This window comes from Chaetura pelagica, unplaced genomic scaffold, assembly GCF_000747805.2.
Source record: "Chaetura pelagica isolate M959 unplaced genomic scaffold, ChaPel_1.0 scaffold139, whole genome shotgun sequence".
NCBI lineage: Eukaryota > Metazoa > Chordata > Aves > Apodiformes > Apodidae > Chaetura > Chaetura pelagica.
The window spans coordinates 1,725,325-1,749,702 of record NW_009970717.1 but is presented as its reverse complement, the minus strand read 5'-3'; the positions used below and the strand labels follow the sequence as shown (position 1 = coordinate 1,749,702).

Here is a 24,378-nt window from a genome sequence, read left to right as displayed (position 1 = left end):
AGGGGAGCGGCTTCAGCTCACCCAGCCTGTGCGGGACCGCTGGGCTGAACTTGGTGCTGGCGACCTGTTATTGACTAAAACTGTTTCCTTAATGTTTTACTGAACGCCCCTCGGGCGGAGGGCGGCAGTTTGGCCTCTGGCTGGCAGAAAGTAAAGAGGATTTGCAAGGAGCTGAGAGCTGCTGCTTCAGAAGCTGTTCCAGCAGGAAGAGCTGTATGCTGGCTCTGTAGCTCAGCCTTTTAGACAACGGTGGTTATTTTGCCTGCAAGGAGCTGGGCTTGCCCCAGCGGGACCTGCTCTGAAGATTACCCGTATGTTTACATATCTGCTGGTATTTTAAATATGACAAGCAAACTACCTCTGAGCAAAAGTTTCCACTTACCTCTGCTTTAATAGTTGCCTTTTTTTATTATATTAAGTTAATATATATATTACATTAACATTAAAGTTCACTTCTTAATCTAATCCTTTGTGGAGTTGGTCTTTCAGTTAGTGCATGTTGTTCTGGGTAATAAATTTTGTTGGTAAGCATCGTGTTTCTGGCTGTTCAGGTAATACGAAGCTGACTGAGCTGACTGAAGTAGCTAAGATGTTGGTTCATTTTAAAAGCAGGGTTTGTTTGCTTTGTTTTATTGTTTGGTTTGTAATTGCATAAAGAGAGTTCAGTTTGGCAGCACAAGAATTCTGTATTTGTTGGATTTAACTTTGGGAAGGTGTTCAACTTAAGTAGCCTCATGCAGTCCTGCTTTTTCCAACCCCTTGTTCCCTGTCTCATCTACATGTATGAATGGATGGATTTATACGTACAAAGGTGCATACACCTGTTTCTGTATGTTGAACTTTGTCTGCTATTTTTGGGCTGTCCTAGTCCACAAAAAGAATGGACAAAAATCCCAGGGCTTTTCACATTGGGCTGGAACAAAAATAACTGCAACAGAAAGGATTTTCCAGAAAAAATTGAGGGAAGTATAAAAAAGTTCTGTTCTATATCACATATTTGCACAGTTCCAGGTGAAATTAATGAGAAATTGGCACATTCTGCACACCTTTCACAACCCAGAGACTTGGGAACTGTGTAAGAAGTAGCAAGTAGCTCTGAATTACCTTGAACTGAAAATCTGTTTTACCTATCTCATTTGTGACCCTTTTTGTTAAAGAAGTGGTTTACTCTGACAAACCTGTTCCCCAAGCAGGATGAACTTACACGATGCAAGAACTAATTTGGAGGCTGGAGGCTGGTCTCCACTGGAAAGCACATGTGTTGTCAATGGCAGTACCAATGTGCTAGCCCTCATTAAAATTTCTGCAAGATTTTTCTTTATTTTATTTTTTTTATTGTTACTTCTGAGATTGATTTAGGCTGCGTTGCTGTTTCTTGGTGAGGCTTTTGTTGTTTTGGGGTGGGTTTTTTTACAAGAATTTATGTGTTGACTGCTCTGGAATCTCTTCAGAGCATTTATCTTTTCTCTGCTTGTAGGATTAACAGCAGATTAACTATGATTAGACCTTTTGTTGTTGTTCACACATGGTGTTGAGTCATTTTCAGATCATCCAACTAAGGGATTGTATCTACATTCTGTATCAAGTACAACTCTGACAGTGCTTAATGTAGTGCTTGTTCAAAAAGTAATTTAGCTGCACTCCCTACTCAGAGTGCCCTCAGCAGGGACCTTTGTACCTTTCTGTTCTGCATAAAACCACAAAATAATCTAGAATCCAAACAGGAATGAAAAATGGCTCCTCAAAGACAGATTTCTTTGCTATGCACCTTGTTTTGTAGTATAGTATTCATCACTTGTGGGAAAGAAGGTGAGATGCATAAATCTGTTATTATTGCTGTTGGGGAAACAACTGCACTAACAAGTAGCAGTGTAGTGATTTCCAAATGTAGTACATGTGCCTGGAAAAGTATCCTAACAAACTTGATGCAAAAATTACTGGTTTTGTGAGATGAAATGATTTCCAAGATGATTTTATGAAAATAAAATTTTCTATCTTTCTTAAAAGGTACAAATCAAAAACTTTTTCTGAATTATCTACACAAAATATTTTTCAGATCTTGTTGGATGATAAATTTAGAAAATGTTTATGGTTTTGGCAGTTGCTGTTTGCTCTGAATTTAGTTTTTAAACTTTATGCTCTTGCACACTGAGCAAACTGTATCTTACCTGGTTCCAGTTGTCACTGGCAGAGACAGCTATGGGAGTGTTTGGCAAGGGGTGTCTGTCATTGCACAAAAGCAAAATGAAGACTGAAATTATTTTTTTTACCTTATGTGTTATTTAGGACAGGCTGGTGCTGAGCCAGAAGTGACTATTGCACTTGGGCGCCTCAAAGGGAGACAAGCAAATGTGAAAGGGACAGACAGACTTGTAAATGCTTTCCTTGGGATTCCTTTTGCAAAAGCACCTATTGGATCCTTGAGGTTTTCCCCACCTGAACCACCTGAACCATGGAATGGTGTGAGAGATACAACTTCTTACCCACCAATGTGAGAGCTGTTCTGTTTGTTTGCGTGTAGGACCTGGTCATGTTTGTTAGGGTACAGGGGTCTGATATCTGGCAAGGAATTTGTATTGGCTGTTAGCAAATACACTGCCAGTTCTGAAATATAAGAACTGTGTGATTAGGAACCATAAGAAATTCCTAAGAATTTCCTGTATTTGGAAAATACGTTTTCTCTTTATACTATGCTGAAATATTTCAGCTCTTTAAGTACAACTATAGAGCTCTGCTTTACAGGTCGCACCTCTAACTCTACTTAAGTAACACAAAGCTTGAGCACCCTGTGGAAAATCAGTCTGTGAGGCAAAACAAAGTGTGTTTTTCTTTATCATTGTTACATTGTTGCTATAGCAGTTTAATAGCTAATAGTCGCACTTCCTTTCTTTTGTGAAGATGTCCTCAAGATCTGTCCCTGCTGAAAACAGCTGAAAAAAACTTCAAAGAAAAACACCTTCCCTTCCAAACTTCTGAGGATTGTTTGTATCTAAATGTGTACAGCCCTGCTGGTTCAAGCAAGAAGGACAAGTTACCTGTATGTAAACCTATTGTACAAACTCATGCAGAGCTTGCACCCTCCTAAATCACTTAATTGCTTTTGAAGATGTGATACTGCGTTATCAGAAGTGATACTATTATGTAAAATTCAAAGTCCACCAACCTAAAGTTCAGCTCCCATTTTGCTTAAGTCATTTGGAGTTCCTAATTCTCTGATGTTGTCTTGCTTTTTCAAATGAAGTCTACCAAGCAATGTATAAAAGTGTGTCTCACCCTTTTGTCTCTAAGGTAATGGTGTGGATCCATGGAGGGAATTTTATATTTGGTGGTGCTGCTAGATATGATGGTTCTGCCCTATCAGCCTATGAGAATATTGTGGTAGTAGTCATTCAGTACAGACTTGGACTCCTTGGATTCTTCAAGTAAGATGGCTGTTAAACTTTTTACAAAATATTTCCTATCATTTTAAAAGCCTGGGTACTTTTGTTTTCTAAATCAGCTGAACTAACTTCCGTACCAACTTCCCACTGTTACAGTGGTTTAAATATACATATTGACTGACATCAGGACTTTAGAACATTTAGTAATGTCTTTAAATTCCATTTGCATTGTCATTTGAGTGTAGCCTGCCATCAAATCATAGTTGAGCTTATTTGGTTCTTGATAGGATTTTTGCCCTTGCCTTGACTTCCATCCATTGGTGTGTAAAGCAAAAAATCAGTGTAAATGCCAGGAATCCAGCTGTGTGGGGTGAACCAAAAGTAGAGGAAAGTCAGTGGGGCTAAGATCTGACCATGCAGGTCAATGAGCTTCATATATCTTTCCTTGGCCAAAGAAGACACTTGGCACAAAATATAAGTCAGTGAGGTTTATTTTATTCTGGTATTACAACTGTTGCTCTTTCTGAGAAGTTGGCTCATACCACTTTTCTTTCAGTACTGGTGATGAACACGCTCGTGGAAACTTGGGATTTCTGGATCAAGTAGCAGCTCTTCAGTGGATCCAAGAACATATTGAACACTTTGGTGGAGATCCAAGCTCTGTCACACTCTTTGGCGTATCTGCCGGATCTTGCTCTGTTTTTGCACATGTAGGCATGCAGTAGATACACTAAAAAGTAAAGTCTTTAAAAAATCTTCAGAAACTCAATTAGTGTAACATTTTGTACTTAATCTGATTTTTCAAAGTCAGATTAACGGCACATTAGGCTAAGTCAAAACACTTCCCCTGTAAACATATAAAAATGTGTAACTCCCCAGGGAATCCAGCAGTCTAGTGAAGCATAAAGTTATGGGATAAGACCTTAATGCAGAATAAATTATTTCCTTCTTGGCAGGTTTTGTCTCCTTTGTCTAAGGGTCTCTTTCATAAAGCGATATCAGAGAGCGGAATTCTAATCCCCAGTGAAAAAGATTTACGTGCTACAAGTGATCTTAAGGTAGGCTCTGTTTTGGTTTTTTGGGTTGGTTTTTTTTGCATTTTAAAGCCTTTATAACCTAAAATATGTTATTTCTTATATCTAATTATTTGGTTAAAAGAGAAAAGAGGAAAATCTGATTGTGTATTATGCAACAAAGATAAAATTCATTCTCATGATTTACCTATCAATATATAGGTTAGCACTACATAAATTTTCACTCAAATAGTGTATTTCTTTTCAATCTTACTGTGTTCTTTTGGTGTTGGAAATAGATTGTACAGTTACATGATTATAATATCTATGGGTCAAGGTAGGTGTTTACACACCTGCCAAGCTAGGCATATGTCCATTTTCATGCACACAGTAACTTATGAAATTTATTATTGAAAGTTTAATTAGAATCTAGAAGAGGCATTCAGTTTTTATTCAGCTACAGACTTTTATGTAGGGCCATTATTTTAAGTAAATTAATTTTAAACCCAAATAATTAATGAACCAATTAATTAAAAAAATACTAAATTCCTCTCTATAAATACCTCTTCATTTCTCATCCTGAAACAACAGGTAGTAGTAATGTAAGTCTCTCAAAAGTTGATTTTCTGAATTTTCTTGCCTTATTTATGTTACAACCTTGTAATATCTGTACAGCAAAGTTTGTTGTAGAAAAGTGAATGGAAATAGAGCAAGAAAGAGAAGTATACCAGAATGATTTCACTTTGTGATCAAACTGTCATGTTTCCAGTAAAATAAAATACTTTAATACCTTCCAGCTCACCTAAATCTGCCCTTAAATAAAACTATTAACAGTACTCTGTATAATAATTCTGTGTTTTTAAATTCCTTGAAGATCCCCTCAGAGCTCACAGTTCTTGTCTTTGTTAATAATTTTCAGAAAATTGCCAGTATATTTAAGTGTGACATGAGCAGTTCACTCTCCCTGATAAACTGCTTAAGGAACCAGGAAGCAAACGATTTAGTCTTCAAAAGTCCGGTAGGTGAAACTTCACTTCCTAACAGATTTTTTTAATGGCATGTTTGCAAAACAGCTCAATCTGACTAATCTCATGATTAGCCTGTTTCAAAGTCAATTTTTCCTAATTTTTGTTAAAACACTCCTGAAATATTGAAATAATTTCACAGTTTCTCTTTAGAATTTTCAGTTAAGTGTCTTGGCACCTGTAAAGTTGTAAGCAAGACTGGAGCACACACAAGTTTTGATGTCAGTTAGAGACAGCACAGGACCAGGGAACCGTTACTTTACTCCATACCATGATCCAACCAGCCTAGTATTTTATACTGTTGGGCAAAACTATGAATGTATGTTACAGTGGCTGTAGATACTCAGATTTCTTAAAGCTGCTTTTTTTTTGCACTTGGAACGTTAAATGTGGACATTTTATTCTGTGATTTGAAAGGAAAATGCAAAATACTATTAACAAGTAACATGATATTTTTTTCTCTTCCTGTAGGAAAACTCAGTTATACCTTTAGTTTTGGATGGAGTATTTCTTCACAAGTCACCTGAAGAGATATTAGCTGGAAAAGAATTTAATGCAGTCCCATATATGATAGGAGTCACCAACAGCGAATTTGGCTGGAATATAAGATCTGTAATTTAATGGCTATTCTTCATATTTTTTAGTTTTTCTGTTAATCGATGCAGACAGCTCTGATAAGTTCTTTGCTGTTAGGACACCTTTTATGTATGGCCAAAAGCCTTTGCATTGTTGCAAATGTATACAAGGTAAACTTTGCTTGCATTATGATTCTGTAGGGATGTACAACCACTTGGTCACAGAACAGTGAGACAGGCTTTATCCTGCAAGTTAAACTACCTGATGTCCTTGGAAAATTAATTTTATACAGTATTTTCTTATCCTAAAATTTTAATCCCTCATCCAGTCAGAGCAAAAAATATTCAACAGTCAAGGGCTAATTACTACAAGAAAAATGAAACCAGTCTTTTCCCCCACAACACACAGATGTTACACACACAGTATTCAGGATTGATATATTGAATATTTAAAAATGTGGCATTGGTCACCTTAAACAGCTTACCCTGTTTGTCATTATGAACTCTGAGTGCTGGTTCTATCAGTGCCCCTCTGTTCCTTCTTACCATGCAAAAAGATCTATTGGTTGAAAAGCTCAGCTGGGGACAGAGTTTGGGGATAGTGTGGTTGTCCCATCCATTCTCAGTAGAACTGGAGAACTCGAGGCAGAGTCTGCCAGTGACTTTTAAGATCTCCCCTACTAGAGGGAAAATAAATCTGTGGGACAGAAGAAGCTTTTCACTTCACTTCTGCCCTAATGCTTTCTAGTCTTATAAGTTTCTTAACAATGTGTGTGGATTTAAGGATAAGCTACTAAATGTGAGTGGTTTATGTAGAAACCTTCCCCAAGGAAACATTTACTGCAGTAAATACAAGCTTTTCAAGACAGCTTTTGCATCATAGAGCATTTCTGCATACAATATGATGCTTCAAAAATAAACACTAGTCTTATGAATAAAGTCGAATAATGTTCCAATTTTTTAAATACTGACTAATTTTAATGGTGCTAATAATATTCTTTTTCTTTTTTTTCTTCTCTGCAGACATCAAAAATTCCAGGTTTGAAGGAAATAGGAGATAAAAAATCAATCACTTCAGTTATAGAGCTTTTACTGCCAATGCTGGTAAGAACTGTTGCACTAATCTAATTTGGGAAGTGAAATTTCTTTTTCATGCAGATAACAGATTTGTGAAATGTGGTGTTCTCTAACTTCCTGCTTGAGTCACAGTTTTACTAAGACTTGAGGTCATGTTATGCTTTGGGAAGAGTCTCAGCAGAGCTGACAGGACTTTGGTGTATGGGGTTGCACAGAAGTAGGATTGTGTCAGGCCTGCAACTGGGGGAAATACCTTTTTCCTTCTAGATCCCTGAACCAATATTTTTATCTTCTGTGTTTGCATGTAGGGTTACTGTAATTGTGTTCCTAATCTTATGGTTTCTGCTGGCCAATCTCCTGGTTGATGGGTTTCAAGGCAGGATTGCTCAATATGTTTACATTAAATTAAATTTATATTTTAAGTAGTTACTTTGCATTCTTAGTATTTAAATGCAACTTTCAGGCAGCAAATTATAACATTAACGTGAACTGTGCTTGGAGATCCTATTGGTCTTGCCCTGTAATCTAACAGTAAATGTATTTTTCAAGGACTCAAATAATTTACTTTTGTTATTCCCATCTCCTGAAGAAAAACAGAAGCCAAAGGTATTATCAGAAGCAGTTGATAGATCTTCATTGATTCCTGTAGAGTTTTAACCCATATAAATCTGTTCCAAATTTGACCTGAGGTCATTGGCTTGGTTTGTTTTTTACTGTTGGGTTTCATTTGCCATAATGGTTTCCCATCAACATGGGTGCTGTTCTGGACCTTTGTGCCTTTGCGGAATCCCTAGAGTTTAAAATACAACATTTTTAGTTGCTAACTCTAAGAGTGGTAATTTGTCTTCTAGTTTCTTCTTTCCTCTTCTTCTCTTAGCTTATACCATCAGAGGTTTTGCCTGTGGTAGTGGATGAATATCTGGGAAACACAGATGATCCTGCTGAGCTGCGGGACCGATTTCTGGACTTGCTAGGGGATGCAGGAATTGTCATGCCATCCATTAAAGTACTGGATTATCACAGAGGTGAGCTAATGAACATCAGAAGGATGTTCAAGCCACTTGATACATGTTGGATCAAATTACACAAATTCTATCGTGTGTAGGCAGCCCTTCTTGAGATTCCCACTGGGAAGTTGATGGGAATGCAGAGAGAAATAGATCTGGACTGTGTGAGTGATACAAGTCTGCAGGATTGTGTGAAGCAAGTGTACAGACTCCTTTACCTTTGTGCTAGTGTCATGCACTTGCGCTCATAGTCATAATATAATGAGAGCAGAGCATGGTAAGACAGGTAAATGTTTGCTAATACAGGATTAAAATTAAAACATTAAAGCAACCTGGAATTTGTCCTTTGGCCCTCTGCTACTTAGGAAGTCAGCAGCTCTGCAGTCAAGATTTTCTGCTATTCAAGTGTAGACAAACCATTTCAAAATATTCAGAACTGGAAAACAGTCTGATGTTATTTTGTTTCCTGAGTTTTCCTGGGTAAATCTTTCTCTTTCTTTTTTGTTTTGTTTTGTGGTTTTTTTGTTATGTTTGTTTGGTTTGGTTTTGTATTAATTTTGGGGGGTTTTGGTTGTTTTTTGGTTGTTTTGGTTTTTTGCTTGGTTTGCTTTTATTTTGAGTGCTGTGAGTTCTTAGTTTTTAATTTAAAATAGAAATACATATTTGAATGTAACATTACATTAAAAATGTGTCCAGTATAAAAAATTTGGGCATATTTGAAATGGTATTTTAAACAGCTGATGTCAGCCGTAATTTTATGCATCTCATCTTTAACTCTCTACATGTTACATTTTCTAGAGTCTGGAGCTCCTGCCTACTTCTTTGAGTTTCAGCATCGACCCACTTCATACCGGGATAATAAACCAGAGTATGTGAAAGCTGATCATGGAGATGAAGTTGGCTTTGTCTTTGGAGGACCATTTCTGGCTGGTGAAGTTCAGCTACGTAGTAAGGAACAGAACATTCAATATTCACATACAAATTATTCTTGTAACTCTGGCAGTGTTCTGTCCAGTAGTGCTACTTCCATTTTAATCAAACTAAAGTGCATAAATTAACAGTGAGGCCAAAATATAACCCTTTCTCCTGATAGATTTTTTTTACACTGATTCACTGTCTTCTCCATTCTTTATAACATACAGATTGCTGTTTCTGAAGCACACTAAGTTACACATGTTGTCAACAATTTAGCAAATTTGCTAGAAAACATCACTGTCATTATACCAACTCTGTTCATGAATTTTCCAAATTTTTGGCTGAAAAATAAATTGAAGGAATAACTTGCAGGGGATTAGCAGAGTACTTGGGAAGGAGGAAGCCTAGACTCTTCTTTTCCTGATGACTTTACGCTAGTAACTCACCTTTTCCAGGAAATCCAATGGGCTGCCAGGCTCCAGAAAATGGGGGACTCAGTCTCTTTTGGAGACACTAGAATCATAGAATCATTAAAGTTATGAAAGGCCTTCAAGAGCATCAAATCCAACTGTCTGCCCTACACGCCATAACCATCACCCAAAGCACCACATCTACTCGTCTTTTTAACACTTCTAGGGACAATGCCTCCACCACCTCCCTGGGCAGCCTTTTCCAGTGCATCACCACTTTTTCACTGAAGAATCACAGAATCTGGAGGTCTGAACCTCCCCTGGCACAACTTGACCCCATTTCCTCTTGTCTTATTTCTAGTCACTAGGGAGAAGAGGCCAACACCCACCTCACTACAACCTCCTTTCAGGTAGTTGTAGAGAGCAATGAGGTCTCCCCTCACCCTTCTCTCCTCCAGGCTGAACAGCCCCAGTTCCCTCAGTTGTGTTGATTAGAGCAAGGCTTGGACCTCCAGTGTTTCATTTTTTGGATGGACATCTAATGGTTAGGTTAAAGACTAGTTTCTCACATGTCTCAATAAATACTTAAGCATTTTATTCAAAATGCAACTGGTCCATTGTGGAAGGATTAAGGGTGCAGTCCCAAAATGGCCATTGCCTTGTCAGTCTGGGCATTCTCATAGGATTCTGGAAGTTCTGGTTCCCTCAGGCAGAATCTCATGTTGCTACAGCTCAGATCAAAGTGCCAGTCATTGAACAGTTTAGATGCAAGATGCCACATTCTCAGGAATATTATGAATCCAACAGTTTGCTTTCATTGCATATGGCTAAAACAATAATACTCAAGATGGAATATTTTCTTTCCCATTAAACAAATTAGGAGCAGTTATTATTTTGTCAAAGAAACACAAATTCTACTTATTTAAAGTGAATTTACCATTTATTCTGCTTTTATTTTTATCATTTGCACAGTAGTTCATAGTCCGTTTCAAAGCCTATGTAAAAGAAAGTATTGCCTTTTACTCCATTGAACTTTGGAGCTATCCAGCTATATTGTAAATGTTTGTTAATCTGTTACTAGAGGCTTTTGCTTTTTTTTTAAACTTATGTCACCCTACACTAGAAAACATTATACAGTTCTTTTTCTATTTGCCTGAATTTATTGAGAGCATTAAAATAGCAAATATTTTTATTGGTGCATTGAGATACATTTGTAATTCATAACACACTGTAACTAAAAATATTTTCACCTTCCTGATACAGTGGTCATTAGTGTAACCACATTTAAATGAATGTTCTTGAAGTGTTGAGACATGGAAGGACATCATGTTGTATTAGAATGAAGAAATCTTTGCCTAGTCCATCTTTGAATAATTGAGAGGATTTCAGTCCCACAAAGGTAGAATGAAATCTAGGAAACTAAAACATGTGGCCAATTCCTTCAGTTGTAATGGCACTCAGGAGACATCAGTTCTTTTTTTTTGGTTCTGCTTCTGGTTTCCTGAAAATCTACAGGTAAATCACCTTATTTCCTTGTCGCCAATTCCCCAATTTGTAGAATAAGGATAATTATGCTCATCTCATTTATAGAATGCTGAAATCTTCTCTTGATGATTGCTGTATTACTAACATGTTGCAGGCACGGTGCCTCCGCTGTCTTCGGGAAATTGTGACTACATATTCACAGACTGAAACTCTCCTTCTGTAGTAGCGATGTTTTGATTTCTGCCACATGTCATCATTATTTTGTCTCTCAGGTGAAGTTACAGAGGAAGAAAAGAACCTTAGTAGAACTCTAATGAAGTACTGGGCTAACTTTGCTCGAAACGGGTAAGTATCATGAGTTTCACTACACATATTACTCGTTTGTACTGACTCCAAAGTGAATTAGCTATTGTGTTGATTCAGTCTTAACTGCTGTGATTGAATTCCCTCCTTGACTGAAAAGAGCATTCACTCTTACTTTCTTTTTGCTTCCAGAAATCCTAATGGGGAAGGATTGGCTGACTGGCCATCTTATAACCTAAATGAAGAATACTTACAGATAAATCTACAACAAAAGAAAGGCAGAAAGCTGAAAGAAAAGAAGGTAGACTTCTGGAGAAAGGTGATATTTGAAAAGGCAAATAACCAAAGAATGGAAAACAAGAAGATTAATTCAGAGTTGTAATTTACAGTCTAAATGTGCACATATTAGGCAAACTATTAAGACAGTAAAAGAAATTAAAATAATTATGAGGATAAAATAATGTTTCCCTTCTTTTCACCTTCTTTTTTTTTTTTTTTTAGTTATCATACTTGCAATTATTCACTGTAATAATTCCAACTTATCTTTTTCCCCATCATACTCCTTTACTTCTTCCTGGATACATCTACAACAGAAACCTCACTTGTTAAATACATGTGCCAGATTTCCTGACTGCTCAGGATTTTCTGTCACTTCCTCATGACTGAAGACAGAATGTAGTAGCAAAATTGTTTCAATAAAGTGAAATCAATAAATACTGAGTCTGTAATTAAAACTGCCATTTGATGTCAAGTGTCTAAATGCAGAGATGATGGTGCAGAAGTTTTGGTCTCATTTAGATGCAGAAGTCTCCCCTCTGTGGAAAAAATAAATTGAAATAAAAAATATTCTGCTTGGTAAGTCAGTTTTACAGCAGAGATAGTTTATTTGTGACTGTTGTTATACATAATAGGTAAACAGTAGTGCTGGAATTAAGAGTTCTGTTAAATGTTACAAATAGGAGAAACAGTCTCTGCTACTCATGCTTTCTTTGTTTTAAATTTAGCAATAACTCTCTCAGAAGGATCAGTGTTGATAACATTATTTTCACACTTTCTCTTTTCCATGGTGCTTTACATTGTGCTCTGTTTGTACTGGGTCCCAGGCCTTTATTACTAGGACTGGAGAGGAATTTGTTTATCAGAGTTATTCCAGTGCACTTAACAGCTGACATGCACTTGGACTGCCAAGAAAAGTCTTGAACATCACATTTCAGTGTTGCCTGTATCTTATTTCTCTGCTATGTCTTGGTTGTTTCCTATATCTGGCTCCTAGGCTGCTCCAGCTATCCCAGCCATGTTCCTGATGTTACTGGCACCTCACAGCAGCGTTATGCAGCTCCATAGATCTATGGGACACAAGACTTCTGTTCCTACATCTGTATCTCTGGAAAACTGCAAGGTTGTTTATAGCTAATAATGTCCTACAGCAGCTAAGTGGGCATCCCTTCTTTCTGAATTACTTTATTGGAAGAATTAGGGTGAGACTTCCTACCTCTTGCTGCCCAAATGCTGTTGCTGCTCTGCTGCAGCACAGAGCTCAGTACAAAGGGCAGGAGTCTCCTTGTTACCAGAGCAAATGCTTATGATATCCAGCATGCACTGAGTGTGTACATCTGAAGCTACCTGCCAACAGCCTGCTCCCTAAACAATCCAGTTTAAAGTTGACTGTGATTTACCTTCTAGGGCTGTAAATCACACCTGTGCAAATATACTTGTGGAGATTTGGAGTAAAGTACACAAGCCCAGCCACAGCACACAGGAGTACTAGGTGCATAATATATGTGCTGAACTGATTGAATGACTGGGGTGCTTATGGCCCACTTAGCTGAAAAAAGTGCAAGCAATAAATTAATCTGTAGAAATGCTTCTTCTGGTAACTGAGAGTTCTCATGATATAAAATTGCACAACAGCCTTTCTGGGGCAAGAGCTACTGAGCTTAAAAACAAAACAAAGAAAGGCAGACCCCAAAGCTTATGTGTAACTAAAACAACCTTTTGTTTAGCATGGGCAGAAAATCTCTTCTACTTCTGTTCAGCTTTCTCCTCCCTCTTTTTCATATCATGCTCCAATGATAGATGTGAGTTCATGCTGAAGTCCATAAACCCTCCTGATTTTTCAGAGGCATAAAGCGTATAGTTACCACCCTAATTCTTTTAATATTGGTTCCACATTACAAAAGCTGAAAAATTAGCACTTTAGTGTTGCAAAACTCATGTTGATTTAGGTACAAACCAAACATTCCTGAACATGCAGGACTGCATGACAGGTGAAGTATCCACCCTGCAGTAAAAGCTAAGATTTTTCTAGTATTGTTTTTGTAAAAAAAAAATAAATCTCCTTGTGACAATAAAAACATTTAACTTTTGGTTCAGAAAAAGTACATTTTTTAGGAGTATTGTTTTGGATTTGCTCTTTGTGGTTATATTGTGGCTTACATTGAGATATTAATACCAACAAGAAGTAAACAGATGTAATAAATGAAAAGTGTAGTTCCCTTCCAAGTCTCTTCACTGCATAAGTGCCAGGAGATCTTAAATTCATTCTGAAAGCTGGTGGTCTTACAGCAGCAGGGAGAATCTCCTGGTGCAATGCAAGGCTGTTTTCAAAGCATGTTAGACCACACGCAGAGGCAGTATGAAACTTGCGGGGTTACTCTGCCAGGCAGGATGTCTCCCTGTTCCCATTAACAGCTAAGCTGTGTGTACCTGCCTTGGAGCAGTGGTTCCCAGGCAGGGCAGTTGCTCTGGCTGCTCACAGCTAACTTGGCTCACAGCTTCAGTATCGTTTTTTTCTGTCAGCGTTTGCCTTGCGTAACAGTTTTACCCAACAGAGTATATAAGGCAACATGCTGAGGAAGTAAGTATGTGACTAGCTTGCACAATGGCAACTGGAAAGGACATATCTCTGCTGTCCTTGATTCTCACTGTTGGACTCACAGTGCTGGTAGCTACTGGTAAGCTTAATGAAGGGGTTTTACCTATTGCCTTTCATAAGGAAATAAAGCACATATGCAGCTTTCTCACCTTGGGGAGCCCCAACTGCACTGGGGGAGCTGGGCACCTAACCTTGCTGCATAGGAATTAAATCTGAATAGCAAATAGTTCTTTATTTCTTGTTATTATTTGTTTTCAGTCATTTGTATTACTCACCTTTTTTGCGAGTAGAGAAATTAAATTCCTATACTAAAAGCTTGTCTGCTGAGGTAGAGCAAAGCACAGTACCACATTTGTAATTTGATAGTGAGAACTTTCACACCAATCTTAAACCTAATCTTACCTAAATGTTAACAGCATTCGTATATGACAGACTATTTTCAGATATGTTAGAAGTTTTTATTTTGGCTGTACATACTACTAAGGGTCTGGAGTATGGTTTGTGTATTCACTGACCTTTTCTTAAAAATGAAATGTCTTTTCCTAATGAAAGCAATCTATTGGACTTTAAACTAACAACGTGGATCAAAAAGGACCAAGATCTACATGCAATTCCTAATGTGTGTGGATAGTAAGACAATACATGTGCTATACTTGAGAGAGATTATACATTACCAATCATAATGAAAGCTGAGAAAATGTAATCTATACTGATTAGAGTTTGCTGAAGCCTTATGTATGAAAATTAATTGTTTAAGCAAACAAAATGTGTATATTTAAGTAGCTAAAGCTATTAGGAATCTGTCTGTTAATTACAAATAGACCAATTATATGTTTTTTGTGCTCACATCTCCCTGGACAAAAAGCAGAGCAACCAGAAGTGGAGACCAAATATGGGAAAGTCCGAGGGTACCAATTCAAAGTAGATGCAGCTGAGAGGAGTGTAAATGTCTTTTTGGGACTTCCTTTTGCTAAGCCTCCAGTTGGACCACTGAGGTTTTCTGAACCACAGCCACCTCTGCCATGGAAAGGTGTCAGAGATGCCACTTCCTACCCACCAATGTAAGATGATGAACAAAACACTTATCTTTTAAATCATTTTATATTATATGCAATTCCAGGACGTTGATGTACAGAGCATGCTGAGTCACATGCTTAATAGGACACATAAGAAGTGCAGACCACTTTTAGTCTATATTGTACCTGCCTTGTTCTGTTTGTACTACTGCCCTTGTTTAGTTCCTCAAGCCTAATACCTACTGTTACAACATAAAAAGTTAGTGAAGATGTAAAATAATTATTTTGTGTTTTCATTGAAGTAATTTATAGCCATATGCCTTTCAAGTACACTTCTGTAACATTTTGAAACACAAGGAATCTTATCTGCATGTCACTGAGTACTGCTGTAGACTGACTTATTTTTACAGATGTACTTAACGCCAGGTCAAAGGAAATCAATATCCTAAAAGTGAAAAAAGAAGTTTATGTTCCCTGTTGCAAACAATCTAGAAGTGTATTAGAGATTGATTCCTGGTTTGCACTTTATTTTGGAAGTATAAAAAAGCTACGTGATGTAGCTTTGAGGTTTTAATTACTTCTGCTGTTATGTTTTTATCTCTTCAGGTGTCTACAGGATCAAGCACAAGGACAGTTTTTTTCAGACCATATTACTAACAGAAAAGAAAAAGTTTCCTTTAAAGTGTCTGAAGATTGCTTATACCTAAATGTGTATGCACCCATTTCTACAGCAAAACAGGAGAAACTGCCTGTAAGCAAAATAATTATAAAACCTTCAGCAAAAATTATTTTACAGCAAACCTACAACCCATACTGTATGTAGACTTAGATCAAGTTACATGCTTTGCCCCAGTAAATATTTTCTGCAATTAAAAGATACACGAAATAATATTTTACAAATAAAATTTTATTGTCATTTTAGCTAGGTAAGGTTTGATTTCCTCTCACTGATCTGTGAAAGGTCACAGGGCACTGGTATAATGTAAGTATGTAATAAAAACAATGCCATTTTGTAAGTCTGCAGGCCTCATGTTTTAAAGACTTCAACCATTTGTGAAATGCAATCTGATTCAGGAGTGAAACAGCACAAAATATTGTATTTTGTTTTATATTTAGTTTTTATCACTAGAAGATCTTATCTGTGCTAGGTTGTTTCTGGTTTTGTCTTTCCAGGTCTTTGTATGGATCCATGGAGGTGGACTAGTTTTTGGAGCAGCTTCATCATATGATGGTTCAGCATTAGCAGCCTTTGACAATGTGGTGGTTGTAACAATTCAGTACAGATTAGGTGTCCTTGGATATTTTAGGTAAGATACTTTGTCTCAGATTTTGCTACGAGATTTCCAAAATTACCCTGCAAAGCCTTTGTGAAGAGACATGCAGAATATTTGCTTGTGCAAATAAACTATACATCTCTTAATTAAACATGCAACAGTTGGTTACAATGTGCGAGTTCCAAGTCAACTTCCAAGTCTGTTTCTGTTTGATTGCTACTCTAATCAAAATGCTTTCTGAGCCCTTCATTTTTTAGTTGCCTGGAGAATTTTTGTGTAGAGAATGGCAACTGATTTCTTGTACCACAGGTTGTAGTTTTCTCTGCCTTGTTTCTTGCATTGAGCATTTAAGCAACCCCATTCTTTCCCTGCAGCACTCGTGATGAGCATGCTCGGGGTAACTGGGGGTATTTGGATCAAGTAGCAGCTCTTCAGTGGATTCAGGAAAACATCATTTATTTTGGAGGAGATCCAGGGTCTGTCACTATTGCTGGAGAATCTGCAGGAGGAGTCAGTGTCTCTGCTCTTGTAAGTTCACAGTAATACTGAGTTTTAGTTACTTAGAGAAAAAAAAAACAACCAACACTGTCCACATTCATTTTTGGTACCTGCAAGAAAAGTGAGAGAAAAGGTATGGTTTTATTGTAACTGACACATCACCTTGACCTATTATAGAATGTGATACCAACACAGCTTCTGATTGATGAAAACGTTCTTTTCATACCCAAATCTCATAGTTAAGTCTCAAAATGTTATTACTCACTTACAAAATTAAATTCTTGGGGGTTATTTTGCAGTACCAAAACCACAAACATTTATCCTTGTGAGATAGCTGAACTAGATGTGTGCTTTGTGATGCTCAGTGATGTAAAATTTTTACATCAACACTGAGCCCACTGGCTGAGAGGTTCTTCTCCAGTCTCTCACAATTTGGTACAGATCAGACAGTGAAACAAGAGTCAATACACATATGATAAAAATTCCTGTTTACTAAACTCCTGCCCTCTGGCCAATAGTCCTTTATTACTCTTTTGCAGCACAGCCAGGCTGTCTTGGCCACCATTATATTCAACCCATATCTGGTTTGCAATGTAGTTCCATGAAGTCTTGGAAGCAAGATGCTGTGGGAAAAGGCAGGCATGAGCTTCTTATCCCTGGTAGTGCTGCCTAAGCCCTTAGTATAACTGAGCTATGTTCAGAGGCTACTGAATAACAGTCTTAAGACACTTGTTTTCAAAATGTTTTAAATGGCAATTCCTGATATTGAAATTCTAAGTCAGTGTTCACAATGTAATGCTTGTCATGCTTTTAATGCTTGTTCTTGCTTTTTTACAGGTCTTATCTCCCCTGGCTAAGGGCTTGTTCCATAAAGCCATTTCAGAGAGTGGTACTGCAATCAGGGTTTTGTTCACTGACCAGCCTGAGGAGGAAGCAAAAGTGGGTATTTGTGGCAATTTTCATTATTTTTCCAGATAGTTTTGCATACCTTAAACTGTTTGTTGCAAAATGTAGAAACAGATTTTTTCTTGGGAAACTACAACTGCAGTCATTAAACACAATATTTCTGTATGCAAATAATACATGTTTAATGATGCTTTGCTTTTCAAATACATGGTACATTTATCCATGTATGTTTGAGTGAAAGCAGAAGAGCAAAGAAGCAAAGAGAGAAGGCAGGGAAAGAAGCCATTTCAGAGAGTGGTACTGCAATCAGGGTTTTGTTCACTGACCAGCCTGAGGAGGAAGCAAAAGTGGGTATTTTTGGCAATTTTCATTATTTTTCCAGATAGTTTTGCATACCTTAAACTGTTTGTTGCAAAATGTAGAAACAGATTTTTTCTTGGGAAACTACAACTGCAGTCATTAAACACAATATTTCTGTATGCAAATAATACATGTTTAATGATGCTTTGCTTTTCAAATACATGGTACATTTATCCATGTATGTTTGAGTGAAAGCAAAAGACCAAAGAAGCAAAGAGAGAAGGCAGGAAAAGAGTGTGAAAAATAAAGGAAAACTATAACACGTACTGGCTTCAAAAGTAAAGCTATAATTTTTGGCTAGGAAATGGCACCAGATTCTGAATACTCTTCTCTTCCCCTCCTGTTTTATTCCTGTTGTGTGCAAATAAACAAGACTTTATTAAATTTGTTAATATTTGAAAAGAAGAGCTGACTTCAAGGCGCCCTACCCCCCCCCCTTTTTTTTTTCCATCTAAAAGAAACAGCTTCCCAGAACCTAGATTTGATAATCTGGGATATAAAAGAAGCAACGCTGTGAGGAGCTTTGTCTCTCTAAAAAACTGTTACTCCACACAAAAAGACATCATCAAGAAAGGATTAATATGCTCTTTTTTACCATCTACATGGTTGTTTTCTGACTGTGCATCACTAACTTCTTTATGTCATCCTGCCTTCTCAGCTCAGCATATTATTTACCAGAATGACTATCTTGGTCTGTTTCTGTATTAAAATATTTTGGAGGACTGTGTTTTGTCCTTCTGCTCAGCCCACAGCCTGAAGGGTTAGAAGGGCTTATTGCTCTCTACCTCTGTAACTGGAACGTATCTGGCTTCAGTGATCCTTATGTACTTTAGACTCCCCCTGCTGGACTCTCAGGCTGGGTGGCACATATAGAGCCTTCCATGGGAAGCATATAAAAAATGTTTGTTTTTATTGATTGCAGAGAATTGCTACTGCCTTTGGCTGTGAAAAATCCAGTTCAGCTGCAACTGTTGAATGCTTAAGAGAAAAAACTGAAGAAGAGATAGTACAGACACAAATAAAAACAGTAGGTGAAAGTATACTTCTTGCATTTAAATGACATTTCAAACTGTATCATAACAGAGGATGCTATTTGTGTGTCGGGATAATAGGAGAACTTGAAGTGAAAGTAACATCTGGCTTTCTTCAACTTTTCAGGATTTGACAACACTGCAGCTATGCTATACTTCACTTGAAAAATGTGATCAGGTTACCTCCTTTTCATTCTGTATGGACTTTAAACTGCTCATATTTTGCTATCATGGTCTACCAGGGAAAGGAAAAGAGTGTATGAAACAGCACAGTTTGTCCTTGAGAACCAGAAAATTAGTTAATATAAGGCTTCTGTGTTCCTTTGCAGTTTCAGTACATAAGTTAGTTTTTCCACTACTGCTCCACAAATCCATTATAGGATTGCCCTAACTAAGGAGAGATGTAAATTGGCCCTGGAGGAGGGCCACAAAGGTGATTGGAGGGCTGGAGCCTCCTCTCCTGTAAAGACAGGCTGAGAGTTGGGGTTGTTCAGCCTTAAGAACAGAAGATTCTGGGGACATCTTATAGCAGCCTTGCAGTATCTCAAGGGGCTACAGAAAAGCTGGGGAGGGGCTTTATACAAGGGCTTATAGTGGGGATGTGGGGTAACAGTTTCAAACTGAAAGAGGGTAGGATTAGGGTATATATTAGGAAGAAAATATTTACTGTCAGGGTGATGAGACACTGGCACAGGCTGTTTGGAGAAGCTGTGGCTGCTTCATCCCTAGGCCAGGTTGGATGGGGTTTTGAGCAACCTGGTCTATTGTGAGGTGTCCCTGCCCATGCAGGGGGGTTGGATCTAGATGATCTTTAAGGTCCCTTCCAACCCAAACCATTCTATGATTGTATGATGTTTCACGAACACTACAAACATGCTTATCATCACAGAATCTTCTGCTTAGTGCAGAAAATATGAGAAAATTTAGATAATTCTTGTATTTTCACATAACACTTTATTTTGTTTTTCTTTGGAACTACAGTAAAAATATGAATTTTTTTCTTGAAAAAAAATATTGTGTTTTAATGAAGCTTTTTTTCTTCCTCCAGCCTTCCCTGTTTGTCAGTGCATCTGCAGATGGTGTATTTTTTCCAAAGAGTCCCAGTGAATTGCTATCTGCAAAACTGATCAATGCAGTTCCATATATAATAGGAGTAAATAACTGGGAATCTGGATGGGTACTTCCTACAGTAAGAGACTTATTATGTCATTATTTAGATATCATTTTGTTAAGATAAGTTTTTCTAATAAATCTGATTATATCACGCAGCTAATGAAATTTCCGGCTTACACAGATGGTCTGGATAAAGATGTTGCTCGTCAAGTTTTACAGAGCTTCTTAGCATTACCATTTAAGGTAACAGATTATTTTCAGAATAATCCAGTGCTGCTTCTTCACTGATCAGATTTTATATTTGTACTCCTCGGGAGGGTATATTTTAGAGGCAAACTTTGTTCTGTTTGACAGCTTCCTACCATGAGGTAGAAATGAGCAGCAAACATAGTGTATTCCTGTTGCCACTAGAGATTGAAAATACACTTCAAATTCCTATCCTAAATGCTCCTCCTTTTAAAAAGGACTTCTGTGAAAATGCAGGAGTGATTCAGGTACCTAAACATAGTTCTCTTGTGACACTTGAGATACCCTATGTTACCTAAGACAGGATTGATACCAGCAGGTATGATACAATACCTGCTTGGAAACAGTATCTGGAGACTAGAAAGGATAACCTGAGATTTTTAAAATGTTACTGAGAGACCAATGTTTTGGTATCACGAGTTTTTGCTTCCCTGTAATTTACAAACATCTTAGCTTTCTGGTTCCTTTGTGCTCTCCTGAAACTACTAAATATAGAATAATGGAGATTAAAAGCTAAGAATTAAGCACTCTGTAAACATGACCAATAGTTGCAATGGATGATTCAGTGTGACAGACACCTGTGATGAACTTGGAAAGGCAGAACCCAGGCTTGTTCTGAAAGGGAGTAAATTCAGGTAATCTACTACAATAAATGAATTTTATGAAATCCAACAGGATTTATTTTCTCTCATGAGGGTTATTTCCACAGAAGGGAGAACAAACTACTGTATCTATTTGTAAGCATCACTGACTGATGTTTATCTAAAGATGTGTGATCTTTAGATCTTGCAAACCTCTTTTCCCTGGGAACATCTATAACTGGTAACTGGAACTCCCAGTTCTAAGCTCTGAGCCAGACTCTGGCCCGGTTGAGGATTCTTTCTGAAAGAAGGCAACATTTGGGGGTTAGCTAGGGATGTGCAGGTGGCACACTCAAAAATTGCTGTTACTCTTTATAGTATTGATCATCATTATAAGAAGTTTTTTTGTTGTTATTTTCAGAGTGTTACTTCACAAGTTGTTGATCAAGTATACAATGAGTACATAAGGCAGGCAGAAACCCGTGCCCAGGTGCGAGATGGCCTTCTTCATGCAGTAGGAGACTCTCTGTTTGTTCTTCCAGCCATTGAAGTGGCTAGATACCATAGAGGTGAGTGTCTAACTCAGCATCTACTAAAAGATATGTAGAATTCCATCCTGGGGTGTGTTTATGGACAGTATGTATCACACTTCTTTATCCAAAAACCTGACAGTGTTTTCATTTTATCCATTTCTTATAATGGAAGTTTATCATCCTTGGTGGCAGGTATTTTCAGCTCTCAAACTAACACTTTTCTGTGTATTTTCTACTAGATGCTGGCAACCCAGTCTACTTTTATGAATTTCAACATCGACCAAGCTCAGCAACGGGTGTTGTACCTGAGTTTGTAAAAGCAGATCATGGAGATGAGATTGCCTTTGTCTTTGGAAAGCCATTCTTAGCTGGTGATGTATCCATGATTATTAAAGCATTCCTTTTAACACATAATTATTATTAATTTTACTTAATGGAGGGCTTCTAGAATACCCTTTCTCTCTTAAAAACATTGAAATCAACATAAGCAGTTTCTGTCTTTAGTAGTAGTTACTTTTCATTAAATCATTCATCTGCTGTTCTCTCCTAGAGCTCTTCTCAGGTAAAATTCCCATAGGTCAGAGTAAAATGTTGAGCTGACTACAGTCTATTGGAATTGATAGAGCTGCTACTTTTTTATTATTTAGTTTTTAATGTTGTCTTTTCATCCCTCACTTTGCAGGGTATGCTACAGAAGAAGAAAGTAACCTTAGCAGAACTGTTATGAGATACTGGACTAACTTTGCTAGAAATGGGTGAGAATCATAATGCTAATTGTAGCTCAGGTTTTGTCTGTACTGCATGGAACATAACAGCAAGACTTCCATGATGGCTCCTATAAATGTGGCAGAATTTAAGATAAATATTGAAGCAAATTCTTTCTATTCCTAATCATTGCAATAAAAAAACTTTTAAAATAAAATGCAAAAAAAAAAAAAAAAAAAAAAAAAAAAAAAAAAAAAAAAAAAAAAAAAAAAAAAAAAAAAAAAAAAAAAAAAAAAAAAAAAAAAAAAAAAAAAAAAAAAAAAAAAAAAAAAAAAAAAAAAAAAAAAAGGAACAAAAAAAAAAGAGTGAAGTTGTAGATTCAAAAGGATTGTTAAACATTTGCTATTACACTGGTAAGCACCTTGATTAAAAACCATCCAGCTCTTCTGATACTAAAATCACATAATCTGAGCTCATGTTAGTTTTCAGAACTGCTCTTAGCCTGAGCAGTCAGAGCTCAACTGACAGGCAAAGGGAAAGCTAACTTTTCCTTGTGTTATTTTCAGAAATCCCAACGGAGAAGGACTGGTCCATTGGCCTCAGTATGATCTAGATGAAAGATACCTGGAAATAGACATAGTGCAAAAGGCAGCGAAGAAGTTGAAAGAAGACAAGATAGAGTTTTGGACACGGCTCACAAAACAAATGTTGAATGGAAGGCCAGAACACACAGATTTATAAGAGTTGTGGAGGGTACAGTTTGCTTTCAAAGCCCAAGAAAAGTCAAACAAGATTTGTTCATCATGATGTAGAGTTTAATAATCACCTTCTAACTCACTGTTATGTAATATGCTGTTGTGATCACAGTGAAAGGAGAGAATCAAAGGAAATTTGGAATGTTTGTGAGACTAAAAAAGTATTTAATGAAGCAAGCAGAAAAAAAAACCCCCGCAATCTTTCAGGCTAAAAAAACCCCCATGGTGTCTATTCAGTGGATATCAAAACAGAATAACGCTCCTGTGAGAAGGTAAAATTGACAAATACTGAAATCTACAGGAAATTATCTATGCAGAACATATCACAGGTGTCAGAATATGTTATATGCTTATTCCCCTCTTATTTCAGAAAGGAATGTTGCATTGTCATTCTTTCAGCCTCTTTCCATTTTCTTTAATTAGAAATAGTTTGTAGGGAGCAGAGCATCCATCAGAAAACATCTGTGAGACAGGCTTGACACCTCACAAGTGAGGACAGAAAATATCTGCTTCTTTTCTTGTTTTGTAAACTGTTATAATAAATATTGCTTTTGATTTTTTGGAACTTCCTTTTCTTTCCTTTAACTGATATGGACTAATACTAAGAGGTTACATGACACATAAGTGATACAGCAACCTTTCTAGGAAGTAGAGTCATTGTGAAAGCTCTTATTTTATTTATACGTCGATTTATTAACTATTCAGGAGCATAGCAGCTCACAGAAAACATTGCTTTTACTCTACAGGTGCTGAAATGCCGCCCTTTTGCAAAAGGATTGGACAAAAATGTAGCACTCAAGCATTATAGAGCACTGAACCTTTCACAGTAAGAGCGATTTTAGTGTGCTAATTGACTTTTATGTGATGAGGGTTGGTGCCTCAGACCTGCACTAGCTCCCGCTTTCCCCCGTTTTCTGGGGCACAAACCCTGGGCAGAACTTCCCCGGGTTCTGTGCCGCCCCTGCAGCAAGTGGGGGGCACCGGGCCCGCCGGCGCTTCCCGAGATCCAGGAGCTGCTCCGTGTGTCTGAGGAGAACGAGCTACCCCAGCAGGGTGCGGAGCCCGGAGCCTGAGACAATCGTGTGAAAACTCACAGTAAGATTATTCAGGTTCTGGAGATGTCAGGGATCTCCAGCTCTGCCCCTTTCAGCTCCTGCAGACCCTTTGCTTCCAAGCGGAGCTTTAGCCAGGAGCTCTGAGGCACCAGCTCTGAGTCGTTACGTTTCTTCACACCCTCCCCGCTCTCCCTCAGCTCCCGCCTCAGCCCGGCCGCGCGATCCGCCGGGGCGTGTCCG

At 37.6% G+C, this 24,378-nt stretch overlaps 4 protein-coding genes across 4 annotated transcripts in view; 3 read left to right on the top strand and 1 right to left on the bottom strand.

Annotated features, from left to right (window-relative positions):
- FAM96B (family with sequence similarity 96, member B) overlaps positions 1-1,693 on the bottom strand; it is a 3,721-nt gene extending 2,028 nt beyond the window's left edge. Inside the window, exon 1 of the mRNA XM_010006233.1 lies at positions 1,679-1,693. Coding sequence (XP_010004535.1) covers positions 1,679-1,693 — 15 coding nt within the window. The remainder of the gene's footprint in view (positions 1-1,678) is intronic.
- A 40-nt stretch (positions 1,694-1,733) lies between these two features.
- On the top strand, positions 1,734-11,572 carry LOC104396339 (fatty acyl-CoA hydrolase precursor, medium chain-like). The gene is made up of 13 exons (XM_010006175.1): positions 1,734-1,809; positions 2,287-2,491; positions 2,899-3,037; positions 3,289-3,422; positions 3,937-4,090; positions 4,337-4,438; positions 5,313-5,411; positions 5,890-6,030; positions 7,017-7,097; positions 7,948-8,095; positions 8,876-9,025; positions 11,160-11,232; positions 11,383-11,572. The coding sequence occupies exons 1-13, from the start codon at positions 1,734-1,736 to the stop codon at positions 11,570-11,572; spliced, it is 1,692 nt and encodes a 563-aa protein (XP_010004477.1).
- A 2,499-nt stretch (positions 11,573-14,071) lies between these two features.
- On the top strand, positions 14,072-23,069 carry CES4A (carboxylesterase 4A). Its single transcript, XM_010006174.1, has 14 exons — positions 14,072-14,144; positions 14,934-15,126; positions 15,688-15,832; positions 16,255-16,388; positions 16,730-16,883; positions 17,691-17,792; positions 19,042-19,146; positions 19,278-19,328; positions 20,199-20,339; positions 20,420-20,506; positions 21,512-21,659; positions 21,863-21,994; positions 22,306-22,378; positions 22,895-23,069. The coding sequence occupies exons 1-14, from the start codon at positions 14,072-14,074 to the stop codon at positions 23,067-23,069; spliced, it is 1,713 nt and encodes a 570-aa protein (XP_010004476.1).
- A 236-nt stretch (positions 23,070-23,305) lies between these two features.
- PDCD2L (programmed cell death 2-like) overlaps positions 23,306-24,378 on the top strand; it is an 11,393-nt gene continuing 10,320 nt past the window's right edge. Inside the window, exon 1 of the mRNA XM_010006232.1 lies at positions 23,306-23,347. Within this exon, the coding sequence (XP_010004534.1) occupies positions 23,306-23,347 (42 nt within the window). The remainder of the gene's footprint in view (positions 23,348-24,378) is intronic.